The sequence below is a fragment of the Columba livia genome, chromosome 16, assembly GCF_036013475.1.
Source record: "Columba livia isolate bColLiv1 breed racing homer chromosome 16, bColLiv1.pat.W.v2, whole genome shotgun sequence".
In the NCBI taxonomy this organism is placed as follows: Eukaryota; Metazoa; Chordata; class Aves; order Columbiformes; family Columbidae; genus Columba; species Columba livia.
The window spans coordinates 14,315,233-14,342,035 of record NC_088617.1 but is presented as its reverse complement, the minus strand read 5'-3'; the positions used below and the strand labels follow the sequence as shown (position 1 = coordinate 14,342,035).

Sequence of the window (26,803 nt, the reverse complement as noted above, 5' to 3'; positions counted from 1 at the left end):
TCCAGTACAGGGGCTGTCATCTTGATTCTCACGTCTACCTACTGCTGGTGCCATCCAAAGTAATAATGGCTCATATTTTTTATGTGCAGAAGTCCAGGAATGGGCAAACCAAGATGGAATTCAATGGGTATTCCACACCCCATATTACCCTCAATCAACTGGAATGATAGAGCTCATGGTGTATTGAAAAAGAACCTTATGCCACATGAGGCTCAGTGGGATACTTAACTTTCTGCAGTACTTCATCAATGGAATAATCATAGAATCATAGAATAATTTTGGTTGGAAGAGACCCTCAGGATCAGGCTGCCCAGGGCAGTGGTGGAGTCACCTGAAGGGGGTTGAACAGACACAGAGATGAGGTTCTCAGGGAGGTGGTTTAGAGCCCGTGTTAGGTTATGGTTGGACTCGATGATCTTCAGGACCTCTTCCAACCAAAACAATTTGATGACTCTGAGAGTGTGACTCCACGCTGTCAGGACCATCCGCAGCTCCACTGCACCAGCTGTCAGGGAAGATGCACCCTCTTAATTCCAGCCCCACTTCAGCACAAAAAGTGGCCGGTATCTCCCGGGACAATTTGCTTTCAGCTTCATTGCTGCGACAGGCAGCTGTCCGAAGGGCATCAGTGACAAACTCCCGCCCTTTCAAAGGCGGAGGTGATGGGGAGGTTGTCAAAGCGAGTGAAAAGTGCTCTCTGCCGGAAGCTCCGCCTTGGGCTCAACCCGCTCCAGCTGAACGGCCTCGGCACCGGCGCCACTCGAGTGCCCTTCGCAGGCCCGGCGGGAAGGGCCGGTCAGCAGAGGGCGAGGCGGCGGCGAGCACCTCCCGCCCCGGAGGAGCCCCCGGGCCCCAGCGCCTCCCCGCAGCCCCGGGGCCGGGCGGGGCGGGGGCGCTGCCGGCCCGGCCCCGGAAGGCTGGTGTGGTTCCGGGCCGCGCGGCGCCATGGACTCGCTGTGGCGGCTGAAGCGGTTCGATGCGTTCCCCAAGACCCTGGAAGACTTTCGGGTCAAGACGTGCGGGGGCGCGTTGGGTGAGCGGCCGGGCTGGGGGCACCGTGCGGGCCGTGGGGCCGGCGGGCTGAGGCGGGCTCGGGGCTGACTGCGGTTCTCGTCTCCCCGCAGTGACGGTTGTCAGCGGGCTCATCATGGTGCTGCTGTTCTTCTCGGAGCTGCAGTACTACCTCGCCAAGGAGGTGAGTAGCGTTGCGGGGGGGAGCCCTGGGGCCCCGGGCGGCCCTGCCGTGCCCCGCACCCCGCGGAGCCGCCGACCGCCCCCGCCGCCGCCTCACCCGTGCGGGGTTCGTTCCGTCCCCCGGCCGCCCCGCAGAGCCGGGCTGGGGCGGCTGGTGCAGCAGCGCCTGCGGGGCTCCCCGCGCTGCCTCTGCCGCCTGCGAGCAGAGAAAAGAAAGTGAGCGCAGGGACCCCCGGCCCCATCCCAAATGCTGGGGTTCCCAAACTGTTACGTTTTTTAAAAATCGGAGGAATGGAAGCGCTCAGCTACCATGGAAGGCGTGGGAGGCAGCAGCTCAGGTGTCTCGCACATCCCACGTCTTAAAAGTCGGCTCCTGAACCAGAGCAATGGAGGGAAAGAGGCCTCTTGGTTTGGTTCCAAGTGAAACAGGGCTCTGTTTTTCCTTTGTTCCTAGGTTCATCCGGAACTGTACGTTGACAAATCGAGGGGAGACAAGCTGAAGATCAATCTAGATGTTATTTTCCCACATATGCCTTGTGCTTGTGAGTCAGACCTCTGAATGTTGGGGATGATGTGGGTGCTTGCCGGGGGCGCAGCAGGCTCCGTGCACTGGCGCTGCCGCGTGCTGCACGGCTGCTGGGGCGCTGCTGGTCCGGCGGGTGACGCAGTGATTGCAGCCGGGCCGCTGGGCACGTCCGCCGGCGCTGCCAGTGAGGTTTTTCTAGATTATCGATGAGGCTAGGGTAGAGACTGGTTACTGCACTTCTGTGTGGTGCTGTACTTTGTCAGAGAGCTCAGGAATCCTGAGAAAGCTGGCACAGAGTTCACCTGGGACTCGAGATTTGACCGTAGTGTTGTTGAAGAACTTTAGAGTCTCCTTTGGAAGTTACTTGATGAGGCACAACTTTTCCTTTATTTTTGTACTTAAATTCTGACTGTAATGCAAATGCCACATGATAACCTTTCTTCAAATTTTTCAACATCAGAATGAGTGTTAATAATCTGATTACCTTTTAACTAAACTCAAAGCAAAGTTGCAGGCTGAAGTGATGGAAATTTTTCAAGTCTTGCTGTGTAGGGTAAGGGTGAGTGTCAGGAGGATGGAGCCAGGCTCTTCTCAGTGACAACGAATGGTAGGACAAAGGGCAATGGGTACAAACTGGAACACAGGAGGTTCCACTTAAATAGGAGAAGAAACTTGTTCCCGGTGAGGGTGGCAGAGCCTGGCCCAGGCTGCCCAGGGGGTTGTGGAGTCTCCTTCTCTGCAGACATTCCAACCCGCCTGGACACCTTCCTGTGTAACCTCATCTGGGTGTTCCTGCTCCATGGGGGGATTGCACTGGATGAGCTTTCCAGGGCCCTCCAACCCCTGACATTCTGGGATTCTGTGATTACTGCTGTGCATGTTATCCACCTGTCCACTTATCTATCTGTTGTAATAATTTCTTTGGATAAGTACAGGGCTCTAACTGTAGTGAGTCTGAAGTCTTTCTGACCACCCAAGATATCATCAGTCTTTACTTTCCTCACATTTAAAAGGTGTGGGAAGGCCACAGAGACTGACAGCCTCTGCTGTTTTGTGCCAAGAAGCTGTCGGTCTTAGAAGAGAGCATGTAGGCAGCAAGTGCACCATGGTGCTTGGATACCAGGCCGAGAACACAGACCTCCTCATTCTTCTTTGTGCAAAGGGATCACAAGGAAATGTGCTGATGTGGAAGGAGAAAGGGTGAGGGGATAGATGTAGGAGGCAGCTTTTTGACCAGTTTTAAGCTTAACTCTGGAAAATTATTATGGGCTCTGGGGGGTTTGGTTTTGTTTTTTTACCTTAGGTGTATTTCCTTTCAGGGTAACACTTTCTGTGGCAGTTGGAAACAGTGTTTGTACACCAAACCAAACCCTGTATTTGGAAGGGTCCTTTGGGGTGCTGCAATGTGCATCTTATTCCCTGTCACTTGGCCCCAACCATACGCAGTCTTGCAGTTTGTCACGTTCTTATCCTCCTGGCTGAAAGACTCTGTGTTTTTGCTGGGTGAATGCTTCCCCAGCCTGCCACAGGCCATGACCGGTGTGTGTTTATAGGCCACTTTCCTTGCTCCCTGGTTTCAGACTTGAGCATCGATGCCATGGACGTAGCAGGAGAGCAGCAGCTGGATGTTGAGCACAATCTGTTTAAACAACGTTTGGATAAAGCTGGCAATCGTGTGACTCCAGAGGCTGAGAGACACGGTAAGATGATGGATACTTTCATAGTCGTTCCATCACAGTATGACCGTTTTGAGATTCACAGGAACAAGTGACAGCTGAAGAGCATTTGAACACCACAAACTCCTGAAGAGTTTACAGCACACAAATCTATTAAACTGACAGATTAGACAAACTCCTATTTACTTACCAGTTTTGCAAGACAAATCTTTGCCTGCTCCCTCTGAAATTACGATGAGGTGTCATGGCTGCATTTCAGGTCTAAAGCTGCTGAGTTAATGGTCTTTTATCACTAGAAATTGAGCAGCTGTTCTGGCAAAGCTTGACTTTGGTTTTATCTGTGAATCACAGTGGACTGACAAATGGGACAACCTGGCTGAGGAAAGAACCTCACTACTGGGAAAGCCCCAGTGACTCGACCCTCAAGCCTCAACTTGCCCCTTACCGCATTAACTTTGTGTGTGTTAATGCATACTTGATAAATATATTTTAGTTGATTTATTGGTTACAAGCTGTAGTAAGTGCTCCTTGGCTACACAAACCTCTCCTCTACATTTTTTGCATGTTATGACTCATATGTTATTAGGCATGTTATGTTGTACTTCGATACAAACCAGAAACGATTCTGACAAAGTGTTGCAGTCTAACAGTAATACTGTCTTGACTTTTCCTTTCCAAAACATGAGCTCCTTGGTGCCTTTTCTGGGGGACAGTGTGGTTCTTGTGTCAGCATGAACTAAATTTGTTGATTTGTATCGCTTGGATTTAACTTCTCTGTTCTTGAGGTTGAAAGGCTGAGCCAAGAGCTGAACAACAGGCAGGTACCAGAGTGTCTCCTGTTGTCACAGGAATGTGGTGATAACGTTCTTGCTGCTGTGTCACCGAGCAGCATTTCTGTATTCGGAGGCTGTGAAAAGGAACAGAAGCTTGTAGGGAGCAAACCCTCTCATCTACAAGGGGCCTTTTAAAAGAGAGCAGATGCGTTGCGTACAACCAGCAGTTTCTTCTGCTGTCTGGAAAAAGCACATGGCTAGTTTGGTTTCCATCACCTTCATTGCAAGTTTGGTCAGAAATATCCACCATCTTTGCTAAACTCTGATTATCAGTTTATATTAGTAACAGTGACATTCAGTCAGTTATTTTAAGGCAACTACAGCAGTATTGACCTGCATTTAGTAAAGCATACCCAAATTTTATGGAGTAGCATCTGGAGGCTTTTTCTAATCATAGGTACGTAACGATTGATAATGTAACAATTTTTGTGGTAGGTTGCATTCTGTGCTTGGATGTCACCCTACTCATTTCCATTGGATGACAATAGATGATTTAATTCTTCATTGGTGCCTCTTACCATTTCATTCCTTTTCACATGGACGGAGTTTTCCAATTTCGCGTATCATATCTGCATGCAAGTTGATGATCACGTTAACCCTTCATGTGGAGCTTTATGTACTGCAGTTTCTTTGCAGTATCTCAGCATTGTGTGTCACCTGCTGATGCTGCCTATGAGACAATTCAACAGGCAGCCACTGATCCCACTGACAAAGCTGCTGCTGGTCGCTGTATCTCGAAAGGCTCCATGTATTGTACAGGTGTGCTTGCTAAATAGTGCGAATCATGACTTCGACAAAGCGTAGCAATTATTAAGCTGTATTCTTCCTGGTGCTGTCTTTTGGTGTAATTATAAGATTAAAAGCCTTAGTACTTCTTAAAAAATGAATGCTTAAGAGCTCTTTCCACTACTTTGAACGTGGTAAGCTTTAGGACAAAGGTCTCACACAGTTGTTTAATAATGGGTATATTTTCCTAAAAGTGTTTACTTGCTTGATCATAACTACTGTAAATATTTAATTAAAGCAATAAGGTTAATGATTGGGGTTTTTTTGTGCGTATTTCATACTTTTTAGGTGGAATCTTATTTTCCTGTGGCTAATAAAAAACGCAGACATCTTTAATACGCACTTCCATTCCCCTGTTATACCTCCCCATCAACAAACAAGGCCCCAAGGAGGTTTTATACCCTCAGCAGTGTCTGACTATGCACCTTCTCACCTTCCCCAGCATCAGTTATCCGAGGAGCCACCTTTTCAAGGCTTGTAGAGAGCAGTGCGTGGGCAGCGAGCCTCGGAGGGCTTTGGTAACCCAGGAGACTTAGTCCTGTCCTTCAGGATTTGTGAGCTGAAACAGCCTGGTTTTAAGGGGGCCTCTTGTTGTAAGAGCCAATGTTTTTGAAAATGTTGGACACAAAATTGGCTCGATTATTCCTAACTCCAAAATTTGCACACCTTCGATCTTTGTTTTGGCAAAAAGAAGGTCCTGTTGGAGTTTTCTGTAGGCATCTCCTGCCCTTTGGAGGGTTTCAGCTGTCACCAGCTCTCGCCTCCTCAGCCTTCTGCACATGAGAACATGGAGCTCCGTGAGTTTGTGCTGCAGCCGCACATCCAGCGCACACGTGGCACAGACATGGGCAGAATTGCTGAGGCATGAGGAAGGTACAGATTCCTTGGCGATTTCTAGGGAGCGATGGTTAACGGGTGTGCCTTGTCAGCATCGTCATACTGGAAGACTGGCTGTCAGTTTTCCACTCGGGAAATGCCCACTCTGATCTTGTTTCACAGCAGTGTATCACAGTGTTCCCTGCACATCCTGGGACAGGATTATGCACTGTGGACTGCTACTGAGAATTTTGTTTGTGTAACAGATCCTGTATCAGTTGCAGTTTACTGATCTGGTCTACTTTAGTATGCAAGTGAGATTCTGACCGGCTTACAGGTAGCTGGTTCTTTCTGTGAAGGGTGTTCTTGAGATGACAAGTGCTACTATTTGGTCTTACTTCCCACTTCAGCAAGCTCTGTGTGACTGTTTCAGGTGGGCTTTGGGTGCAGGATCCGCAGCTTCTGACACAAAATCATTGCATTCTTGTGTGACACAGGTATTGTGCGTAGAACAAGAGCGCAAGACAGCATTTCTAGATGTGCCTCATCACTATGAATCTTCTTTTGTTTTAGAGCTGGGGAAAGAAGAAGAAAAAGTGTTTGATCCAAATTCTTTGGATGCCGATCGCTGCGAGAGCTGTTACGGGGCAGAGTCAGAGGACATTCGGTAACCTTTACACCTTTGCACATCCTCTTAGCTCTTGAGCTAATACAGTTATGTTGCGTGTGTGTTTTTTTCCCAAATGTCTGTGAGGGTCTGTGCAATGAAATCCTCCTGGGCACGTGTTCAGAGGATGATGAGAACTGTTGTGGTATTGTTATACCTTTGGAAGCTGCACTCGTGATTCCTAACGCTGTGCGGAGCTGTGTTGTCTAGTTTGCCTGCACGCCTGTTTAAGGGCAGTGCAAGCTGCACTTCCTTTGCAGCAGCACAAAGATTGTATCTCAGCAAATGGAATCTTTTCAGGGGTTATTTGGTGTCCAGAGGGGAGCTGTGTAAATTATTTCTCCGTTATGTGAGCTGTCTTGGAATAAAACCTGGGTTTGGCCTTTTCACTCCTGCTGCAGGCTTTGCATCCTTATGGGAGCAAAGACCAGACATCTGTCACTCGCACAAACTACAGGTGTCATTTGGTGTTTCTCATTTGTTCTACCTGCAAATTCCTGTAAGAATGGATCCGTGATAGTCCATAGGTTCTGGACTATCCTTCGCTATTATTGTCTCTATAGTAACGTGGTTTGTCTCATCTGTCAGAAAAGTTTCTGTCTTGAGGGATTTGTGATTCCAGCCTTCAGCTTTTTATTTGGTTCAGCAAAACATGGAACTCTTTGTTCCAGTGACCAAGACATTATCCAGAGGTAGAAAAGTAATGAATAAAGTTTGCCATTAACCTCCACTGTTGACAGTCTTGCCCTAAAAACAGAGGAAAGAAGGAACAGAAATTTTATTAACACAAGGAAGCTTCAGATTGCTCAGAACTGTGGGACGCTGGTGTCGGTTTTGTAGCCACCTTTCAGGATCCCAGTCCCTGATGTTTGCTTTATTGCTGTGTTGAAGTAAATTCCCCCAGTGGTTCATGTCCTGAGGTGGAGCATCTCTTTGTAGCGCTGAAGATGGTAAGATGGTGCTTGTGTTTTTGCAGGTGTTGCAATACTTGTGACGACGTCAGAGAAGCATACAGGCGGCGAGGCTGGGCCTTCAAGAACCCCGATACCATAGAGCAGTGCAAGAGGGAAGGGTTTAGCCAGAAAATGCAAGAGCAGAAGAACGAGGGCTGCCAAGTGTATGGCTTCCTGGAGGTCAACAAGGTGAGAGATGGGTTTAGCTGGGAACCTGCTGCATGCTGGTGATGACTGTGAGAAGGCAGAGTTGGGGCGTTCCTCTCCTTTCTCATCTCAAGGTGTTCGTAGCACAGTAACACCATGACTCCTGGGCTCCGCGGGGACTTGTGCCCCTAAAGGGGTTCAGCAGGAGAGGCAGGAAGAGCGGTGGGAAGGGGCTAATAATAGAGTGACTGTCAACAAGTTTGCTGGTGACACCAAGCTGGGAGGAGTGGCTGACACTGGAAGCTGTGCTGTCATCAGAGACCTGGACAGGCTGGAGAGCTGGGCGGGGAGAAATTTAATGAAATAGAACAAGGGCAAGTGCAGAGTCTTGAATCTGGGCAGGAACAACCCCAGGTTCCAGTGTAAGTTGGGGAATGACCTATTAGAGAGCAGTGTAGGGGAAAGGGACCTGGGGGTCCTGGGGACAGCAGGGTGACCATGAGCCAGCACTGGGCCCTTGTGGCCAAAAGGGCCAATGGTACCTGGGGTGGGTTAGAAGGGGGTGGTCAGTAGGTCAGAGAGGTTCTCCTGCCCCTCTGCTCTGCCCTGGGGAGACCACACCTGGAATCTTGTGTCCAGTTGTGGCCCCTCAGTTCCAGCAGGACAGGGAACTGCTGGAGAGAGTCCAGCGCAGCCACCAAGATGCTGAAGGGAGTGGAGCATCTCCCGTGTGAGGAAAGGCTGAGGGAGCTGGGGCTCTGGAGCTGGACAAGAGGAGCCTGAGGGGGGACTCATTCATGGGGATCAATATATAAAGGGTGAGTGTCAGGAGGATGGAGCCAGGCTCTTCTGGGTGACAACCAGTGACAGGACAAGGGGCAATGGGTGCAAACTGGAACACAGGAGGTTCCACTTAAATATGAGAAAAAACTTCTTCATGGTGAGGGTGCCAGATCAACCAACAACATGCCAGCAGAGGAGCTGGAGAGACCAAGATGTTCTCTTCTTTAGAGAAACAGTGGAAGCAAGTCTATTGGAATTGTCAACGCTGGAAATGCCCAGAGAGGTGGTTTTTGCAATGGGTGTATGAACATATATTATGAAATATATCAGATAACTATGTAAGTATCCCATCGCTTGCTGGGTTACGAAACCCAGAACACTCGGACATGCAGGTTATGAACCCCAGTACATTCTAGAAGTGAGGCCCAGGCTAAGTATTTTTTTTTTAAGTCAAACTCTGTTTTGTTTGGGTTTTTTGCTTTGGTTTGGGTTTTTTACACCTTTGTGTACTTTTCCTGGATACCACATTCATTATTTCTGGAAAGTAAACCTTTTATACTCACCAAGCCAGATGCTGTGATTTGAGCATCATTCTGGGTACCAAAGCATTAGGGGACCCTCTATCACCACGTGTGATAAGCAGGAGCAATGCAGAGGGGGATGCTGGAGGTAGGGAGGGTCCAGGGGTGGGTGTCACTGGGGAAATATCTCCATTCTCATCGGGTCTGCAGTTGTTACACCAGAAGCAATAGGTTTTGCACAGATATGGAAGGTGTGATGTAGCATATGAGCACTTCTTCCAGGAGAGAGTGTGTGTGATTGCCAGTGTCAGGAAAGCACCTAATATCTGTATCCCTTCCATATTCCAGGATGCAATTTTAACTATCTTTGTCTTTTGGGGTTTTTTTTTTTTGAGGTGTTTTGTTGGTGGTGTTTTTTGGGGGGTTTTTTGGTTTGTTTTTTGGGGCTTTTTTTCATAGGTTTAGAGCTTTATTTACGCATGCAGCTTATTTTCATGGATGCATACAAAGGATCACCTTTGTTTTTTGTGTTAAGGGATTTTCCCCTGCTCGCTCTCCCCCTCAGTCACTTCCTCCAATCCCTTTTTGTGATACCTTTTTGTATTTCCTGCAGCAACAGTCACTTCCCTCCCAGTAGACTTAATTCCTTCTTCCCATTTGCATCTCATAGAATCATAGAACCGTTTTGGTTGGAAGAGACCCTCACTAAAATAATCTGCACAGAATTATTATCAATATTAGTATGTAATGGTGGCTTTCCGCATAAATGCCTTTGGGGAAGAGGGGAAATTAATCTCTATTTTAGGACGATATCTTCTGATGGTTACCTGTGAAAATGAGTTGCTTGGTGTCTGTCTTGCTAAACAGAAGTTTAAAAATCCAAGCCTCGGTGTGACTGCTTGATTTCTATAGATTCAGACCGTTTAATGAGAGATTACTGTCTCCTGCAGGTAGCTGGAAATTTCCACTTTGCACCAGGAAAAAGTTTTCAACAGTCTCATGTACACGGTAAAGTATTTTCTTCTTGTGCTTGTGGTGACCTTTAGCTTTCACGTGTATCTGACTGTTTCCTTTGAATATCTTTGCATTGCTGTCCCTAAGAACAACGGCACTGCTTTAGTGGGGAGGCCGTTGTTGAAGTGTTGTTCCAGAGGTTTAGAACCACCACGAACAAGTAGAAAACTGTTTTCTGGAGGTGTCGCCACGTGGGTGTGGAAGAGCCTGGAGGAGAATGTTCCGGGCAGTCTCTCAGTCTCGCTTGTTCCACAAAACTTTGCTGTAAAACAACCTCAAGTCAGGTGTTCAGGCCAGGACCTGAACATCAGAATCTCTGGAAAGGGGTATTTTGGAGAATGTGTCGGGAGAATGTTAAAGCAATTCCGAACTTTTGGAGTGAAGTTGTAAAGTACTTTCTCAAGTATGGAGACAGATATAACTGCACAGTGGTCAGAGCAATAGTGATGGCTTATAGAATCATAAAACGGTTTGGGTTGGAAGGGACCTTCAAAGGTCATCTAGTTATCATATCACTTCCTTCTTCCTTGCCATCTTCTAGTCAAGGGGAAGCTGAGGCTTCTCATCCATGCTTTAGATTATCTTTGGACCATTCTGCTGCTGAGGTGCCATCTTCTCTACTTTTTAGGGAAGACATTGCCCATTGTGCTTTATTGGATTCGTGCTTTTCAGGATTCATTAAAATGTATCATTAGATTCCTTCAATTCCCTAGAAAAGAAGCTGATGACAATGTTCAGGACATTCTCTGTCCTGAGGACACATTCTCAGTGACTGTGACTGTTGCTGTGGGTGAAGAAGTTCTGTACATGGTCCAGATTTTGTGGTTATCTTACACTCTACATGGTCAACTGGAGGAACAAAGTTATCTCTGAAGGCACTGATTTTGTGTTTTCCTCCTCATTCGTGGGAATGATTGTGGAAAGAAGAAACCCAAGCAAGCTGCTCTTTGAGACGGTGATTTTGGAAAAGGAGCTGCCTCCTCAGGGCCACCCAGCTGTGCCTAGAAATGGGTGAAGCTCTTTTAGAGCACACATTCATGGGTCAGTTGTACATCTTCGTTAACGTTCTGCCCATGTATTTAAGGGAGAGTTTATTCCCATCTCTACTAGAGATTTGTTTGACAGCCAGAACCGATTTGAAGGCATCCTTGGGCACTATGGATAATCCCTAACAACCTCTCTTATTTTACGTACTTTTTAATGTTTTGAGCACTGAATTTCAAAAGGACGTACAGATTTGACTGAAGACTGGTTGCCATTTTTTAGGTCCCTTGGCACCTTCTCATTGGCAACCAAGAGCAAGTGAGGCTTATTCTTTTTTACTGCAGAAACTGCAGCCTCTTCCTGTGTTCTTGTCATGGAGCCCAACTGGTTTGGGGGCTGTCTTTATCACACAGGCCTTCTGCAGATACCGGTTTCTCATCTGAGCTCTTCTCCTGCCCATCAGCATTCTTGGAAAAAACGTAATGTGGGACTCAATCTCTGTCAGTCAAGGCCACTATTTCAGTGTGGAGGAGATCCAAATCCTCCGCTCGATCACCTCTACAGGATTCCTTCACAGAGGGTGTTTGTGTGAGCTCACTGTAACTTCTGTGCCAGAGTCGCATCTGACAGGGAATCAACTGTTTTCATCCCCAAATTGAATGCTGGAGCCTGAGATTATTATTTCAGCCTCTGCATTGCTAAGGACTGTTCTTCTTATGCTGGTAAACTCCGAGTTTGGTTGTCTTGGTGTTGAAAGGTGCAGTGTCTCACCCATCTGTGGGCATATGGATAAGTGTTTTCAGGTTATATCAAGTGTGTTTTGGAGACCACAAATGTGACATTTCCCTTTGTCACTGGTTGATAAGCCATCAGGGCTCACGCCATATCGGTTGTTGGGAATGCCTGACATTTGTCACGGCTCCCCATACTTTCTCCCTACCAGAAAACGCACCACTGGGGATGCAGCCTTTGGTGGTTCAAAATTGCTGTGTGAAGGATTCGGAGGCCCATCTCTGAGGAGGTGTGAGTCGATGACACTGGTTAGCCATGCACAGTGTTGAATACATGTCAACAGTCTTTCAGAATAAGAAAGGAGACTACTCAACCTCATTTGAGACACTCCATCCAAACATACATTTCCCCTGCACCCCATCCTTCCAGGTATTCACATTTCTTGGTATCTTGCAACAGAATGGACAAAAACAACCTCATGGTTTGCTGCCTTCTCTGTGCGTCAGGTCTGATGAAAGAAGCATGGGACTGATTAAGAACAAACTTGTTGCCCAGGTTTGAATGTTAGTATGTTGTGAGTGTAACCCTTGAGTGCACTGCTGAATAGCTTTGCTCCTAAAGTGACCTCACTGTAAAGACTGAAAAAGAACCTGAATATAAGCAGCATTGTTATCTGGCATGCCACTTTAGAGCTCAGTTAACGTATGGACATAGCACTGTATATTTCCTTTTAGTGATTCATCCTGCAGTTTTGTTTCTCTGTTACTCTTTAAGTGATTGCTTGTCCATGTATCAGTCCTTTCGTTAGCTAGGGAGTAATTTTAAGTGGCCTGGAAGGCTGTCTCTCTTCCCCTTTCTGGTACGAGTTTTAAATGCTGCGCTATCTGAATCTCTGTGTCTTTTCATTGTAAGGATCTGAATATGTCTCTTTTCTCTCCTACTTTGCCGATTTTTGCAGTGCACGCTGTTGAGAGTAAGTGTTGCTGTATCCATTTTTATTTTCCAAAACTGTTTACTAGAGAACTAATGTGATTTCTGTTACTTACTGTGCCCATAACTCTCCTTTGGGAGGAGCTATTGATCTAGGCTGGGATTTGAGAAGGTTTCCTGAAAGCTAAAAGGAGAGCTATTTCAGGTCATTCTTCTGTGGTAAATGAAGTCACCAGATGGGAAAGGTTGAGAGTCTTTGTCTTAAATGATTTTAATATATCAGTGTTGGAGATAACACGTTGGTGGATTATCAGTTGCTCTGTGCAGATAATGTAATTGAGGGGGACGTTGTGACACGCTGGAGGCTCTTCTGCCTTTTGAAGTCAGATGGGATAATTATCTTATTTAATCTGATTTGTACAACAGGCTGGAGAATTTCTCCTGGGAATTCATGCACCAACCCTGCTAATCTCAGGATACTCAGTAGGAGGTTTTCCATGGGTTTGTAAACTATTGGATTTTTTTAAGGGTAATCACAGAGTCACAGATGGTTTGTGTTGAAGGGACCTTCCCAGCTCCCCAGTGCCCCCCTGCCATGAGCAGGGACATCTTCACCAGCTCAGGTTGCTCAGAGCCCCGTCCAGCCTGGCCTGGGATGTCTCCAGGGATGGTTCAGCCACCACCTCTCTGGGTACCTGGGCCAGGCTCTCACCACCCTCAGGGCCAACGATTTCTTCCTTATATCTACTCTAAATCTCCCCTCTTCTAGTTCAAAACTATCACCCTCTGTTCGTCGCAACAGGCCCTGTAAAAATCTGTCCCCATCTTTCTTATCAGCTGCCTTTAAGCACTGAAAGGCCACACTAAGGTCTCTCTGGAGCTTCTCTTCTCCAGCTGCACACCCCAGCTCTCCCAGCCTGTCCCCCAGCAGAGCTGTTCCAGCCTCGGATCATTCCTGTGGCTCCTCTGGCCCCTCTGCAGCAGCTCCATGTGTGTCCCGTGCTGAGGACCCAGAGCTGGACCAGCACTGCAGGGGGGTCTCAGCAGCAGCGGTCGGGGTGGTCGGAGTCCCCCAGCAGGACGAGAGCTGGCGAGTGTGATCGCTTCTGTAGCTGCAGTAAGAAACCCTCATCAATAGGCTCCCCTTGATTGCACAGCGTGTAGTAGACACCAACCACAAGGTTCCCTTCGTTGCCTCGGTCTGTAATTCTTATCCAAATCAGGGTCGTTACGGGTTGAGATGCGATGTTTCAAGTCAGTAACATCTCTTGGAGGGTGCAGGCTCTCGGCTTTGCTCACTCCTTCCCCTACCTACAACATCTTCTCTGTTGCTCCCTGCCTCAGTGCCCTCTTCACGATGCATCCTTATGCTGCCCATCATCTTCCTGCCACCGTGCTCCTGCAAGATGTTTTCCTCCAAAAATTCATCCCCAGTTTGAAAACTGGTGTCCTAGCTGTGTCCTGGTCTCAATGCGTTAATTGACAGAGTCCTGAGTGGTCGTAAGTGCTGTGAGCAAGAGCCTGGCCCAGGTTGCCCAGAGAGGTGGTGGATGCCCGAGCGTAACCCGAGGCCGCTTCTCCTTTCTTTCCCTGCCCGCCATCTCACATCTATTTCCAGATTTTTTTGGTAAGTCTCTTTTTTAAAGCCAAGCGAGTTCTGTGGTCCGCTTGCCAGCTCAGGCACGCACAGCGCTGTGCTGGCGGCAGCGATGGGGCTGCGCGCTCCTCAGAGACAGACGGCAGCAGGAACGGCTGAAGCCAACGCAGCTCTGAGCTCTTTGTAGCGCAGAACCAGCGCGTTCATCCCAGTGATTGCAGCCTTAGGCTCTGGGCATTTTAACTGTGAAATGCAAGGGCCTCTCCCTAGGTCAGAGCATTAGGAGGAGTGTAGTTTAGGCTTAGCATTTTGTTTTCCAACTGTACATTCTCTGTTTTGCATATCTATATCTTTGGGTTTATAAGGGTTTTACACAAATACAAGTAAAGCTTCTGGTGTTTTATTGAAGTATGCTAATGGAAAAAAAATGAGTTCACAGCAACACTGATGTTAAATAATGTTTCCAAGGAGAGGCTATTTTCAATCAGTTCTTTAGCTTTGCAGGCAGTCTTGTGCCAGGCTGTGTATCAGAAACCCTGCAAGGGAGCAGCATTCCTAATCTTGGTTAATAGTGTAGCAGCACTTGGTGATCTGACTCCATCAGCTCCTAAAATAATCGCCCACGGTTTCTGACGTGTGTTTTCCTTTGCTAAGGCGAAGGGTGAGCTCTGCTTTCCTGAGCACACGAATTGCCTGTTAAAACGCACCACCGCCTCTGGCTGCTTTGAGATGATTGTGAGACTTCGAGTAAACCTGCTGATCGCTTCTTTGGGGCACTTGCATGTGATATTAAGGCACGTGCTCTGCTCAGCTCTTAGTTTAGATCTCTTGTGCCTCTGTGTTTTACAGTAGTTAGAGGAGTTGTGTGTATCAGGTGGTGACTGAGATAACAGGAGAGTTTCCCTTGCCTGCCCCATGGGATCTTGGTTTTGCCCTAGGTTGAGAATACATTCAGGTGAGGACTGAAATACCCAATCTGAATTAACCCCAAATTAAAGTTACTTCACTCCAGCAGTGGCTAGTCTGTGTTAGGAGGGGAATTGCAGCAGTTTCATCTATGACATGCCCTACTGCAAACAAGAGAGACAGGTGAATTTCTTGCCGTTTTAGATCACGATGGAAATGAGAGGAGCTCCCTTATAGGATAGAATGAAGTAAATAGATACCACAGTGTGAACTATATTGTTAAACTATTTTTCTGTTACAGTTCACGATCTGCAGAGCTTTGGACTCGATAACGTAAGTGTTGCCAAGATAGTGTTGTAGTTCTCTTTGTGTGTTTTCCTCCTGGATTTCCCTCCCTTTGCCACCCTGAGATCCTGGTGTGCTACACACAGCCGGATTTGGCTTGATGGGTCTGAGCAGAACCTGGGACCTGCTTCCCCACAGGGCTCTGAAGTATGTTCTGGGACATCTGCGTGTTGCTTGGCAAGCCTGTTTCCCTCTTCCTGAGACTGCCTTGCTCCTTCATCTGTGCTTTCCAGGTTTCCAAGGTTGACGTTTTCACAACTGCTGCTGGATCTGTTGGGGAGGGAAGCGGGTGATGCCCATTCCTTTGCCACCGGGGCAGCTGACAGCGTGTGCTCCTGCGGGTGGGAGACCCTGCTCTGTAGGTGGGAGGGAAGGGCACCGTGATCTGGGGACTTCCAGCAGATGAAGGAGAAATTCTACATCTTGGAATCTCCCATGAGTAAGAAAAAAGAGCAAGTGCTTTGGAGTTTACCATATGGATGTGCAGAGTAAGGGAGGACCCACCTCTGTTCCAGAGCCACACTCCAAAAATATACATATAATTAACTTTAGTCCCCTTATCTTCACACTGGGATGTTGTGCCATTGTTTATTACTATTTCCATTTCAGATCAATATGACACACTACATCAAACATCTCTCGTTTGGAAGGGATTATCCAGGCATTGTGAACCCTCTGGATGGGACGGATGTCACTGCACAGCAAGGTAAAAGCCAGCTGAGAGAAATCACTTTTTAAGTGCCTGTATTAATAAGCATTAGAAGAGAACAGAGCGAAGTTCCCAGTCTTTAACAAGAACCCTGACAGCGTTGTGTAAAACGTGGGCTCCTCCACCTTGTGCTTGTTCTCAAACAGCCACCTCCATTCATCTGGAACGAATCTGCCAAGGTGTTTTGGTTCTGTGGCCTTTCTGAAAGATCTCTATTCGGTGTTCATGGGTGCACAGCAGCAGGTCCAGCACAGCGCTGCTGAACACCTGCTCTGCATGTAGCTCAGGGGCAGCCCTGTCTGGCTGCTGCGTGTGGTGGGAGATAACCAGAAGATGCAGGATAGAGGGAAAAAAGCCTGGAAAGCTGTGGTGTCTGCTTGGCCTTGATCCACAGAATCACAGAGGTTGGGATTCCACTGACATTCCAGGAAGAGACCAGGAAAGCTCATCAACTGGCAGCCCCTGTGCGGCCAGCAGCTGCTTCAGCTGTTCAGCTTGCTTGTGCCCCAGCGCTGCTGTGTCCCCGGGCTCACACAGAATCCCAGGATGTCAGGGTTGGAAGGGACCTGGAAAGCTCATCCAGTGCAATCCCCCCATGGAGCAGGAACACCCAGATGAGGTTACACAGGAAGGTGTCCAGGCGGGTTGGAATGTCTGCACAGAAGGAGACTCCACAACCCCCTGGGCAGCCTGGGCCGGGCTCTGCCACCCTCACCGGGAAGAAGTTTCTTCTTAAATTCAAGTGGAACCTCCTGTGTTCCAGTTTGTACCCATTGCCCCTTGTCCTGTCACTGGTTGTCACCAAGAAGAGCCTGGCTCCACCCACCCAAGAGTAACAGCTTAAGCAGCTGCAGGGCAGTGGAAATTTTGCTGATCTCTTCTGGAGAGCTCGAGTTTGCTGGGGAGAGAAGGAAAACCAGTTCCCATGTGACTGCTGCTCAAACTACAGTCAGTTTATTCACGTAAGCCTGCTTGTGTGCGTTCTCCATGAAAGATCCTGACCGTACCACTTTCTGTGCCACTGCAGACTTTGTTATCTTTTTTAGTTCTGTTGAAGTCTGCAAACTTTGTCCTTGCAGGTACTCAGGGTGCTGGGTTGTGATAAAGCCTGGAGAAGGAAGCTGTTTGCTTTGAGGTTCTGGTAGGACTGCTAATCCTGCCTGAATCCGTTCTTTTAACTTTTCTACCATCAATTTTGATTCTTATACCCAAATCAAAGGATGGTGCTTAAAATAAAATCCAGAAAAAAGAAAAAGTGTTAGAATGCTCGATACAGTCATGGTGCTGTAATTTTTCTCTCTGGGCCGGGGCCTGGAGCGGGCTGGTCAGATGCTCTGTAGGGTGAAGGTTTCTGTTCTGGGCCTCGGAGAACAAGCTGCCGAATTCCTGAGGAGCTAAGAGCGAAGATGTGCTCTGGAGAAGTGGGAGAAATAGATTGCAGGACAAATTTATGTTTATTGCGGAGCAGCTAAAGATATTATATATGAGAATAACTTCTTTTCTAGAAATGCATTAATAGTCTTCTCCTCTAGGGAATCTCATAGAAAATAGGTTTCAAAACGACTCCTGCCTTCCATTATCCTTAAGAGAACTGAAGGAACAGGCTGGTCTGAGCAGTAGGAGCAGATCTGTTTTTATTTTCCTCACTGGTCCAGATGGTCCTTTTCATCTCCTACGGTAATAAACTGTAGTGTTAATTGAAGCTGATATAGGATACTCATTTAGAGTTGAGTATGTTTTCTTAGGGCTGTGCTGTTAAAGTTTTTCATGTGCTAGAATAAGCACGTGTTACTGATTGTGTCTCTCTCTCTTTGCTCACAGCTTCCATGATGTTTCAGTATTTCGTCAAAGTGGTCCCTACAGTGTATATGAAAGTAGATGGTGAAGTAAGTACCATTTTCCCTGTTTCTTTGGCAAGTGAAAGCCTGCAAACTGTCTGCTCATATCCTAACACTGACCATATCTGACTTCTGGTGGAGGCAACACAATCTGTTCAACATTCTTGTAACCACCCCAGCAAGAGTAAGTGTCCACGGTGTGATATTATCTGTAACGTTGCGGCAGTGATGATACAGGTCTCAGACTCAGTCAAAGTGACCACGCCATGTTCATCCTGTTCCCTCATGAATCCCTCCTCGTGCATGCTCAGGAGAAGTCCAAGCAGCAAGGAGATCCTAAAAATGTTCTTTGGAGAATAACCCAAGATCAGCTTGTCTCCAATGTAGAGACTGCTTTAGCCTCCAAAATGGTGTGGCTAGATTTCCAGCCCTGCTTTCAGAATATATCTGCTTTTGGGACAGGTACAATAAATTACTGAGGAGATACCTGGGTGAGACAAAGATCCTGAGAACAGAGACAAACTTATGCTCTCTTCTGAAACCAGCCTGAGGGAGCAGAAAGAGCTGTGTTTTCTTTCATTCATGTGGAAACGTTTATCTTGATTGCTGTCATTCTGCAGGGGATCTCAAGAACTATGGAGATCCTCTTTTAAACACCAAACCCAACCAAACCAGACCTGTCAGTTATCATTTCTGGGCCCCCATACTCTTAGGGCAGAAGAAAGATGTAAGCTGTTATGTTTCTTTTGCGGAGAAAACCCCGGTAGAGGCAGCAGCTCCAGAATTCCCCGCTGGTGCTACCCCATGTACGTGTCTAACCCTGTGAGTGAGGAAGAGCCAGGTGCCAAACGTGATTCCTCTGAGGTGAAACCCAAGTGTGTTTCTGGGGCTGGTTTAGTGCAAGGACTGATGGACTGATCTCCATGTGGATGAAACTATGCCAGAATTTGACCCCCTTGTCTTACGCAGATTTATAAGGTGGTGCAAACCCCACAGTGCTGGGAGCCATGGCCACCTCAGACTCTTCACCCAAACCCACAGTGCACTGGGACACGTACCACATACCCTTGCAGTCAGAACAACATTCTGCTGCACATCCACACAACCTTTATGTTGCTTTAGGCACTCTGAAATGTAGGTCACCGGTAGATTATTAGTGATGTCCAAGGCTGTGTAGGAAGCACAAATCTGAGGAGCCACATGGCCACAGGAGATAGAATGCAGACCTTGTAGTGAAGCTGTCCTGGGGCAGTGTGGGCAGAGCAACCCAGCAGAATCCACTGGAAATGCAGATGTAGTTTGTATTTCTTCATCTGCCCTAAAGATTGAAGCTGTTTGCAAGACACGGTTCTCATGTGATAAATCCTTATGTGGACCACTCTTTCTAGTCCCTGCCTAGAAAGGACCCATCTGACTTCTCCAGGAAGTTTGGTGAAAGTTGTATGCCGTGAGGTGATGTTGGGAGAACCTTCAGACCATGTTTGAAGCTCATTGTGCTGGGATTCAGAATGCTTCTGCAGATTATTGAAATTCCTGAAGTACAAGGGATAGTTAATCTGAGCTCTTATTATTGTGGCCACCTCCCAGTGCTGTTAAGCCCCCAGGGTTTCTGTTTCTCTTGCTGAAATCTCGCATTCTACTGTAGAGCTGTTCAGTTTTCAAAGGGCTTCCCCTGTCAAAAGAATTGCTTTTTATTAGTCACCAGGTGAGGAATCCATGCACACCATGATGTTTATAGTAACTATGGATCCAAGTGTGCTTCCAGGTCACAGACTGGTTGGGGTTGAAGTGACCTCTGGAGATGATCCAGTCCAACCCCTGCTCACACAGGGTCACAGAGCAGATCACACAGGTGGGTCCAGGGGGTTTGAATGTCTCAGAGAAGGAGACTCCACACCCGCTTTGGGCAGCCTGGGCCAGGCTCTGGCACCTCCCAGCAAAGGAGTTTCTCCTCATATTCAGATGGAACCTCCTGTGTTTCAGTCTGTGCCCGTTGCCCCTCACCCTGGCGTTGGGCACCACTGAACAGAGTCTGGTCCGTCCTCTGACACCCACCCTGAGATACTTATCAGCATAAATAAGATCCCTCTCAGCTTCTCTTCTCCAGCTGAACAGCCCCAGCTCTCTCTGTCTCTCCTCATCAGACCCCTCAGCATCTTTGTAGCCTCCACTGGACTCCCTCCAGTAATTCTTTGTCCCGGACCTGGGTTATACATTCAGTACTTGGAACCCCGAAATGTGGAATTTGGTAAAGAAGCTGGAGAGTATCCTTCTCGGCTTGGATCGTAATTTGTGTTAAATAGCTTATTAGGGATCATAGAACATAATTTCCTTTTACAGGTGTCACAGGGGTGTAATTTAGGGTTCTGCTTGCTGCAGAACAATGTTTAGATTTCTTAAAGGGAAGCACGACTTAAAAGAGGTTGGTGGCAGGTTCGCTCTGTTATTTACTGCATGGGGAAAATACGCCAAGCTGAATGCTGCTGAATTTCTCCCCAGGAGCCTGTACCTGTTCATGAAGAAAACTTTCAGACATCTTCTCTCCCCGGTAACCGTTCACTCTGGAGCTATTTTTAAAGCTCCTGTGGCAAACTCTGAGGCGAGGCCCCTAACGCATGCAAAACAGACTTTCAGGAAACAAAATTTTCAGAAAATAAAAAATGTAATGGAGTAGAATAGCGGAAGGCGGAAGGAGTTCCGCCCCAGCATAGAAAACTACACACTTTTATATCTTTACAGACCGTTTGCACTCAGATTCAATCCAATAGCCAAATTTCACCACTGGGTTCTTTGCTCCCCATTGGGCCCTTTTTTCCTGACTCCACATGGGCCTTTGTTTTGTTCAGTTGTAGACATTGGTTTTGGTCCATATCCCTGAAGGTGCCTTTTTGTCTGGATAAATCCTGTCTTCTCGGCAAAGTGCAAAAGAGGCCGCGCTTCACAGATGTCTGTGTTAGCCTTGGATCGTTGTTTTCCCAGTCAGTTCCATTTTTCCCAGCAAAATGCAAGCTGGACTTTATCTTGCGGGCGTTTAGTGTAGCCTGCAGTTGCTTTTGGTAAATACAAGCTTAAAATTTGAGCAAATCTAGTCTACCAAGTAACATGAATCAAAGAGTATATTAAAAGTCATGCAACCTTGTATCTGTAAATAATCCATTACATTTGGTGTGCATCTACTTAAGCTAAATGATTAATATTGAACCTGAATTGGGCTCATCTGCTGACCTCTGAGTAAGCAAAAGCATTGCCATACAGCTCGCTTGTTTAGCAGGGAGAGCTTGAAGTGGCTCATCCAGGCTGTTGTATTTGCAGAATGAAGTGGTTGACTCGTCAAACTGCACACGGTAGGAAAAGTCTGCACGAGACCCCCTGCGCCCACCAGCCACCGGCGCTGGGTTGCGGTTCCGCTTCCCTGCGGGTCTCCTGGCAGGAGTTCTTGGCCTGGCTGCGGCTCAGGCCCTTCCCTCCTCTGGAGCCTGGACCAGACTGCTCTGCTTTGCCTGGGGCGGTCGAGTGCGTCCACCACAACAAGAAACCCAATTTGTTTGCTCTAACGATAAAACTGATATGCACAATGTGTAGAAGAACAGCAGGGCACAGAAGAATGCTGCAGAGTGGTTTTCATTTATATAAAGATGGGCAGTCTGTGTCCTGCAGCCCTGGCGCTCTCCTGCCTTTATGCACGATTGAACACGTATGGCTTTTTCAAAGCGGTTCTGTCCCCTGAAGCAGCTTGTGTGGACTGCATTTTGGGAGAGGATGACGTGGACTTGGGGTCAGCTTGTGCCATTACTTGCCCACAGAGAGCAAAACAATCCAGCCTGGGGACCGAGGCATCTCGCATTCTTTGGACTGGCTGGGGCTTTAGCTGGCAGTCCTGATCCTGGTGGTGCTCTTTGTCACCCCTTGTGACGCTGTCAGGCCCTTCACAAGGGCTACATTGATGTGTTTCACTGAGCTCATGCTTTAGTAGCCTTTCCTATCCCTTGTTAACAAAACAACGTTTCCTGTGCTTGTTTCCCGCTAGGTGGTGAGGACTAACCAGTTTTCGGTGACACGACATGAGAAGATAGCCAACGGGCTACTGGGAGACCAGGGTCTGCCTGGTGTGTTTGTGCTGTACGAACTTTCGCCCATGATGGTGAAGCTGACAGAGAAACACAGGTAAGAGACGTGTCAATCTGTTTCTTTCACCGTCCGTTGATTTTTGACATTTTGCATAGTTTAGAACTGCCTCCACGATTAGACAGGACAGTGCAAACGCCTGAAAGCCATCCAAGCCCCTTCCCAGCTGGCGGTGAGGAAGAGGCACTCCTGGGTGCCCTTCCTCCCAGTGTGAACATCTGGAAGGGATTGAGGTTTTTCTGATATTATCTTGGGGTTTTAATCCAGTGTCAAGACAGAGAAAGGAAATTGGCACAGTGGGCAGAAGACTGATAAAATGGTTCTCGGTTCAGACTGATTGCTCAAAGTCTTTTTTAATGGGAAGACTAGAGCAGCACCTACAGCAGCACCCCTGCTGATCCACCCTGGTTACTTATTCTGCGTTTGATATTGCTTCTCTGTATGTTGTAGTCAGTGTGCAACCTCTTCCTTCTGGATCCTCCTTTAATCACAGGCATGTAACTGCAGGGGAATGGGAGGAGCTGTAGCTGTCCCATCTTTTGGGATCATAACGAGGGACAGCCAATGTCTATACCTTAACATGTGCCTAGGGATTTAGTTTCTGTGGTAGAGCAGCCTGCTGTGCATTCTGGCTGTGTAGGAGTGGATAAAAACTTAGGGATTAAAAGGCCATCCTTCAGGTTTATCAACTCAGTACTTGCCTCCCAAGGTTGCCATTGAGCTCGCTAGAACACGCTCCTCTAATGCTGTTCAGTAAAGGTCTCAGTGCCAAACTCTATTCTGTAGCCAGCAGGAGTTATTTTATTCTTAAATCTGGTAATTTTCAGCTATTAATATTTATATAATCTATACTTATGTGCTGCGATGAACATTAAGATAATTGTTAGTTTTTATTAGTTAACAGTTCCTTATCTGACATTGGTATCTGAACTGGTTGTTCCAATTGTTTTCCCCGTTCTAGGTCCTTCACTCACTTTCTCACAGGAGTTTGTGCCATCGTTGGAGGCATCTTTACAGGTATTGCACCCTTCAAGATTTTTCCTTTCTAAAGTGTAAACACTTGACATCTTAACTCCTTCTAAAGTCTGCATGGCTAGTAATAAATCTCTGTTTGATGGGGAGAGATTATATCAGCCTTCAGGAGGGAATATAGCGTGTTCTGCAGAGCCATGGGAGCGGCATCAGGTGGTAATTCGCACTGCAGATTTCTGAGATGCTGTAGATCAGGGGTGTCCAACTCATTTCACTGCGGGCCACATTGGCCTTGTTCTTGCCTTCAAAGCGCCAGGTGTAAATTTGGGACTGTATAAATGTAGTAGCAGTTACATTTGTACAGTCCTAAAATTACATTCGGCCCTTTGAAGGCAACTGTGGGGCTGATGGGACCCCTGGACTTGATTGTATTAATTTCAATGGCTGACTCAGGGAAAGGTGTTCAAAGATTCTTTTCATGAGGAATGCAGGTGCCCTCTAGCACTGATGAGGTTTGACAGCCAGGTTGTAGTGCTTGCTGCCGTATGCCACGTTCAAACTCTGCATTCTAGAGGACAGACCACATCAGCTGTGTATCAGTTTTTGTGTTGCAGCGTCAAATTGGTTCCACATATAGGGATAATTTTAGGGCAAAGCAACCACAAAAAAGAGTCATCTGAAGCATTACTCAAAGACCAAGTGGTAAGGCCAGTAATTCCGTATTCTACGGTAATAAACAGAAGACTCAGTTCCCATTTTAGCTGCTACTTTTTATCACAGAATCACACAGAATCCCAGAATGTCAGGGGTTGGAAGGGCCCTGGAAAGCTCATCCAGTGCAATCCCCCCATGGAGCAGGAACACCCAGATGAGGTTACACAGGAAGGTGTCCAGGCGGGTTGGAATGTCTGCAGAGAAGGAGACTCCACAACCCCCCTGGGCAGCCTGGGCCAGGCTCTGCCACCCTCACTGGGAAAAAGTTTCTTCTCATATTTAAGTGGAACCTTTTGTGTTCCAGTTTGCACCCATTGCCCCTTGTCCTGTCACTGGTTGTCACCAGAAGAGCCTGGCTCCATCCTCCTGACACTCCCCCTTTCCATACTGATCCCCAGGAATGAGTCCCCCCTCAGTCTCCTCTTGTCCAGCTCCAGAGCCCCAGCTCCCTCAGCCTTTCCTCACACGGGAGATGCTCCACTCCCTCCAGCATCTTGGTGGCTGCGCTGGACTCTCTCCAGCAGTTCCCTGTCCTGCTGGAACTGAGGGGCCACAACTGGACACAATATTCCAGGTGTGGTCTCCCCAGGGCAGAGCAGAGGGGCAGGAGAACCTCTCTGACCTACTGACCACCCCCTTCTAACCCACCCCAGGTACCATTGGCTTCCTGGCCACAAGGGCCAGTGCTGGCTCATGGTCACCCTGCTGTCCCCAGGACCCCCAGGTCCCTTTCCCCTATGCTGCTCTCTAATAGGTCATTCCCCAACTTATACTGGAACCTGGGGTTGTTCTGCCCAGATTCAAGACTCTACAGTTGCCCTTGTTGTATTTCATTAAATTTCTCCCCACCCAGCTCTCCAGCCTGTCCAGGTCTCTGGTGGCAGCACAGCTTCCAGTGTCAGCCACTCCTCTCAGCTTGGTGTCACCAGCAAACTTGCTGATAGTCACTCTATTCCCTCGTCCAAATCATGGATTAATATATTGAATAATACTGGTCCCATGTAGTATTGAAATGTGTGTCTTTGTGCAGGGCCAAGTAGTGTCTTATTCCTTAGATTAAGGTGTCGAATAGAAGAAAAAAGAACCCGGAGCTTCACGGAGGTGTTGAAAGCACCATCACTGGCTGGCAGCCCATGTTCCCTCCCTGGCAGGAGCTTGGGGTTCCTGTCCTGGGAGACGCAGGGCTGTGTGGGGTTTGTGCTGCAGCAGACCCATTCTGAGCTTCCCTGTGGTCTCAAACCAGCACTGAACTATTAATAACAGGCTCTTCCAGTGCTGGAGAGATTTGGGCAAAATCCTACAGGAAGAACTAAAGGCATCGGTTTGTTTTGCTTTGTGTCCTTGCTGGGGAACATTGTGGTCTCTGATAAAGAGCATCCTTAGTGGGCAGCGTGGGGTGGAGTAGCTCACCTGTGAGGTTACTGTGAGATGGCAAGAAATGGGACACAAGCCCTTGGTGAGCCGGGTCAGGCCGTGACGTGGCACCGAGCTCTCAGCATCAGCTTCCTCCGCAAACCCTTCTCACTCCTCAGTAAACACAGGGGACTCGGCCTGGCTCATTTTTACTTCTGTAAGAGCTTTTTTTGGGAAGCAGGGTCACCTCTGCCCTGCAAGCTGGATCCTGTCTGTCCTAATGAGATGAGGAGTCATTTCTTCTGAGCAGCAGCCGCAGCAGCTGTTTTGTCTGGGGGAGCTGGAATTCCTTTCCACCAACAGAAGGGTTTGTGTTTCTTTCCCTGGGAGTTGTTCTCTCTTCGAGGCATGTCCGGCTTCCTCTGTTTTTTCCTTGTAGTTGCAGGATTCATTGACTCCTTGATCTATCACTCAGCACGTGCCATCCAGAAGAAAATTGAACTTGGGAAGACAATATAAATAAGCAACGACCTCACCCCACAAAAAAAACTCTAAGGAGAACTAAACAGGTTTTTCAAAACACAAGTGATGCACAAGAGAAGAGGTTTGGAATTACCAGATGGCCCGGACCACTGCCCCGTCATTCCTCGGCATTAATTTGTGGACGGAACTCTTTGAACGTTGCTGCTATAAAGATTGGCCGCCTGGTCTGGCTGTGCAGACCCTACTGTAAAAACCCCTTTGTGTCAGTCCACTTTCAGCCGGTTCTACCCCTGCCCAAAAGGGCTGCTGGAGATGCTGCGTTCTGTTCCCCTCCAGACCCGGGATGGATTCAGGTTGCCACCAAACAAGCTTTCTAGCGGCACCATCCAGCTTTCTAGTTTTCCCTAAACATGTTTTGAGTGTTCTGATGCTGTACGCCAGACCCCTGGGGAAAATGTGCCCGATCCCACACACTTTCCTTCCAGCTGTCCTGGGCAACTGGGATGCGCTTACAGAACAGGGGGCGATGCATTTGCTCCAGGTTCCTCTTAAGAAAGATGCAATTTAATGTTTCAGGAAAAACAAAAGTGGAGTTTTAATTGATTTTTAAATTGGAGTGTGTTTTTCACTTCCTCTCTGTTTATATTTCGAAATAAAGTCCATCCTCTGTGTGTTTTGGTACAGCATTTGAAAGAAAAATTAAATTATTTGAACTAATCCTGGTGCTGAATTGGAAATGATGATTAAGAAACACACCTGCGTTGCGGCAAAGTTTATTGATACCGTGATGATGATGGATTTATTTTCCTTTTTAATGATCTACCCGAGTGAGGGAAGCGCTTGGTATGTGAAGTTATATTGGGAGAAAACTGAAAATAATGAGGAAAAGTAAAATACTGTGAATTCTTGCCTCATTTTGAGGCAAAATGGACTCATTACTCTTATATCTCAGCTCCGGATTTGCTTTGGTATTGACTCTACACTTGGTCCAAGTGATTGGTCCAGCAGCGCACAGTGAGGGTGACAGGCACGGGGTCAGATAATGAAGAGAAAGCTGTTCTATAATTCACTTTGAAGTGGTTTGTGGGGTTTTGTGTGTGTATTTTTGTTATTATTGGGTTTTCTTAAATTAGCTGAACTTATCTACAAACGAGGAAGTATAAAAATCTGGGTTTTTTCCATCAGGAAGAGGAGCAATT

The 26,803-nt window shown here is 47.5% G+C and overlaps 1 protein-coding gene across 2 annotated transcripts; it reads left to right on the top strand.

Moving 5' to 3' along the window:
- The first annotated feature begins 749 nt into the window (after positions 1 to 749).
- On the top strand, positions 750 to 26,321 carry ERGIC3 (ERGIC and golgi 3). Of its 2 annotated transcripts, XM_065032672.1 has the most exons (14): positions 750 to 1,033; positions 1,125 to 1,195; positions 1,649 to 1,736; positions 3,301 to 3,420; positions 6,405 to 6,498; positions 7,475 to 7,640; positions 9,853 to 9,910; positions 12,591 to 12,605; positions 15,367 to 15,398; positions 16,020 to 16,116; positions 17,941 to 18,005; positions 21,985 to 22,121; positions 23,044 to 23,099; positions 25,561 to 26,321. In XM_065032672.1, exons 1-14 carry the CDS (start codon positions 946 to 948, stop codon positions 25,638 to 25,640), a joined length of 1,167 nt encoding a protein of 388 aa, XP_064888744.1. In that variant the 5' UTR covers positions 750 to 945; the 3' UTR covers positions 25,641 to 26,321. The 2 variants fall into 2 exon arrangements, with proteins under 2 accessions (XP_064888744.1, XP_064888745.1); XM_065032673.1 differs by lacking the exon at positions 12,591 to 12,605 and having other exon boundaries at positions 759 to 1,033.
- Positions 26,322 to 26,803: the final 482 nt, after the last annotated feature.

Coding starts and splice junctions, on each gene's coding strand:
- ERGIC3 (XM_065032672.1), top strand. CDS start 946: ATGGACTCGCTGTGGCGGCTGAAGCGGTTCGATGCGTTCCCCAAGACC. Junction 16,117..17,940: donor GGATGTCACTGCACAGCAAG/GTAAAAGCCAGC, acceptor CTTTGCTCACAG/CTTCCATGATGTTTCAGTAT. Junction 23,100..25,560: donor CGTTGGAGGCATCTTTACAG/GTATTGCACCCT, acceptor TTTTCCTTGTAG/TTGCAGGATTCATTGACTCC.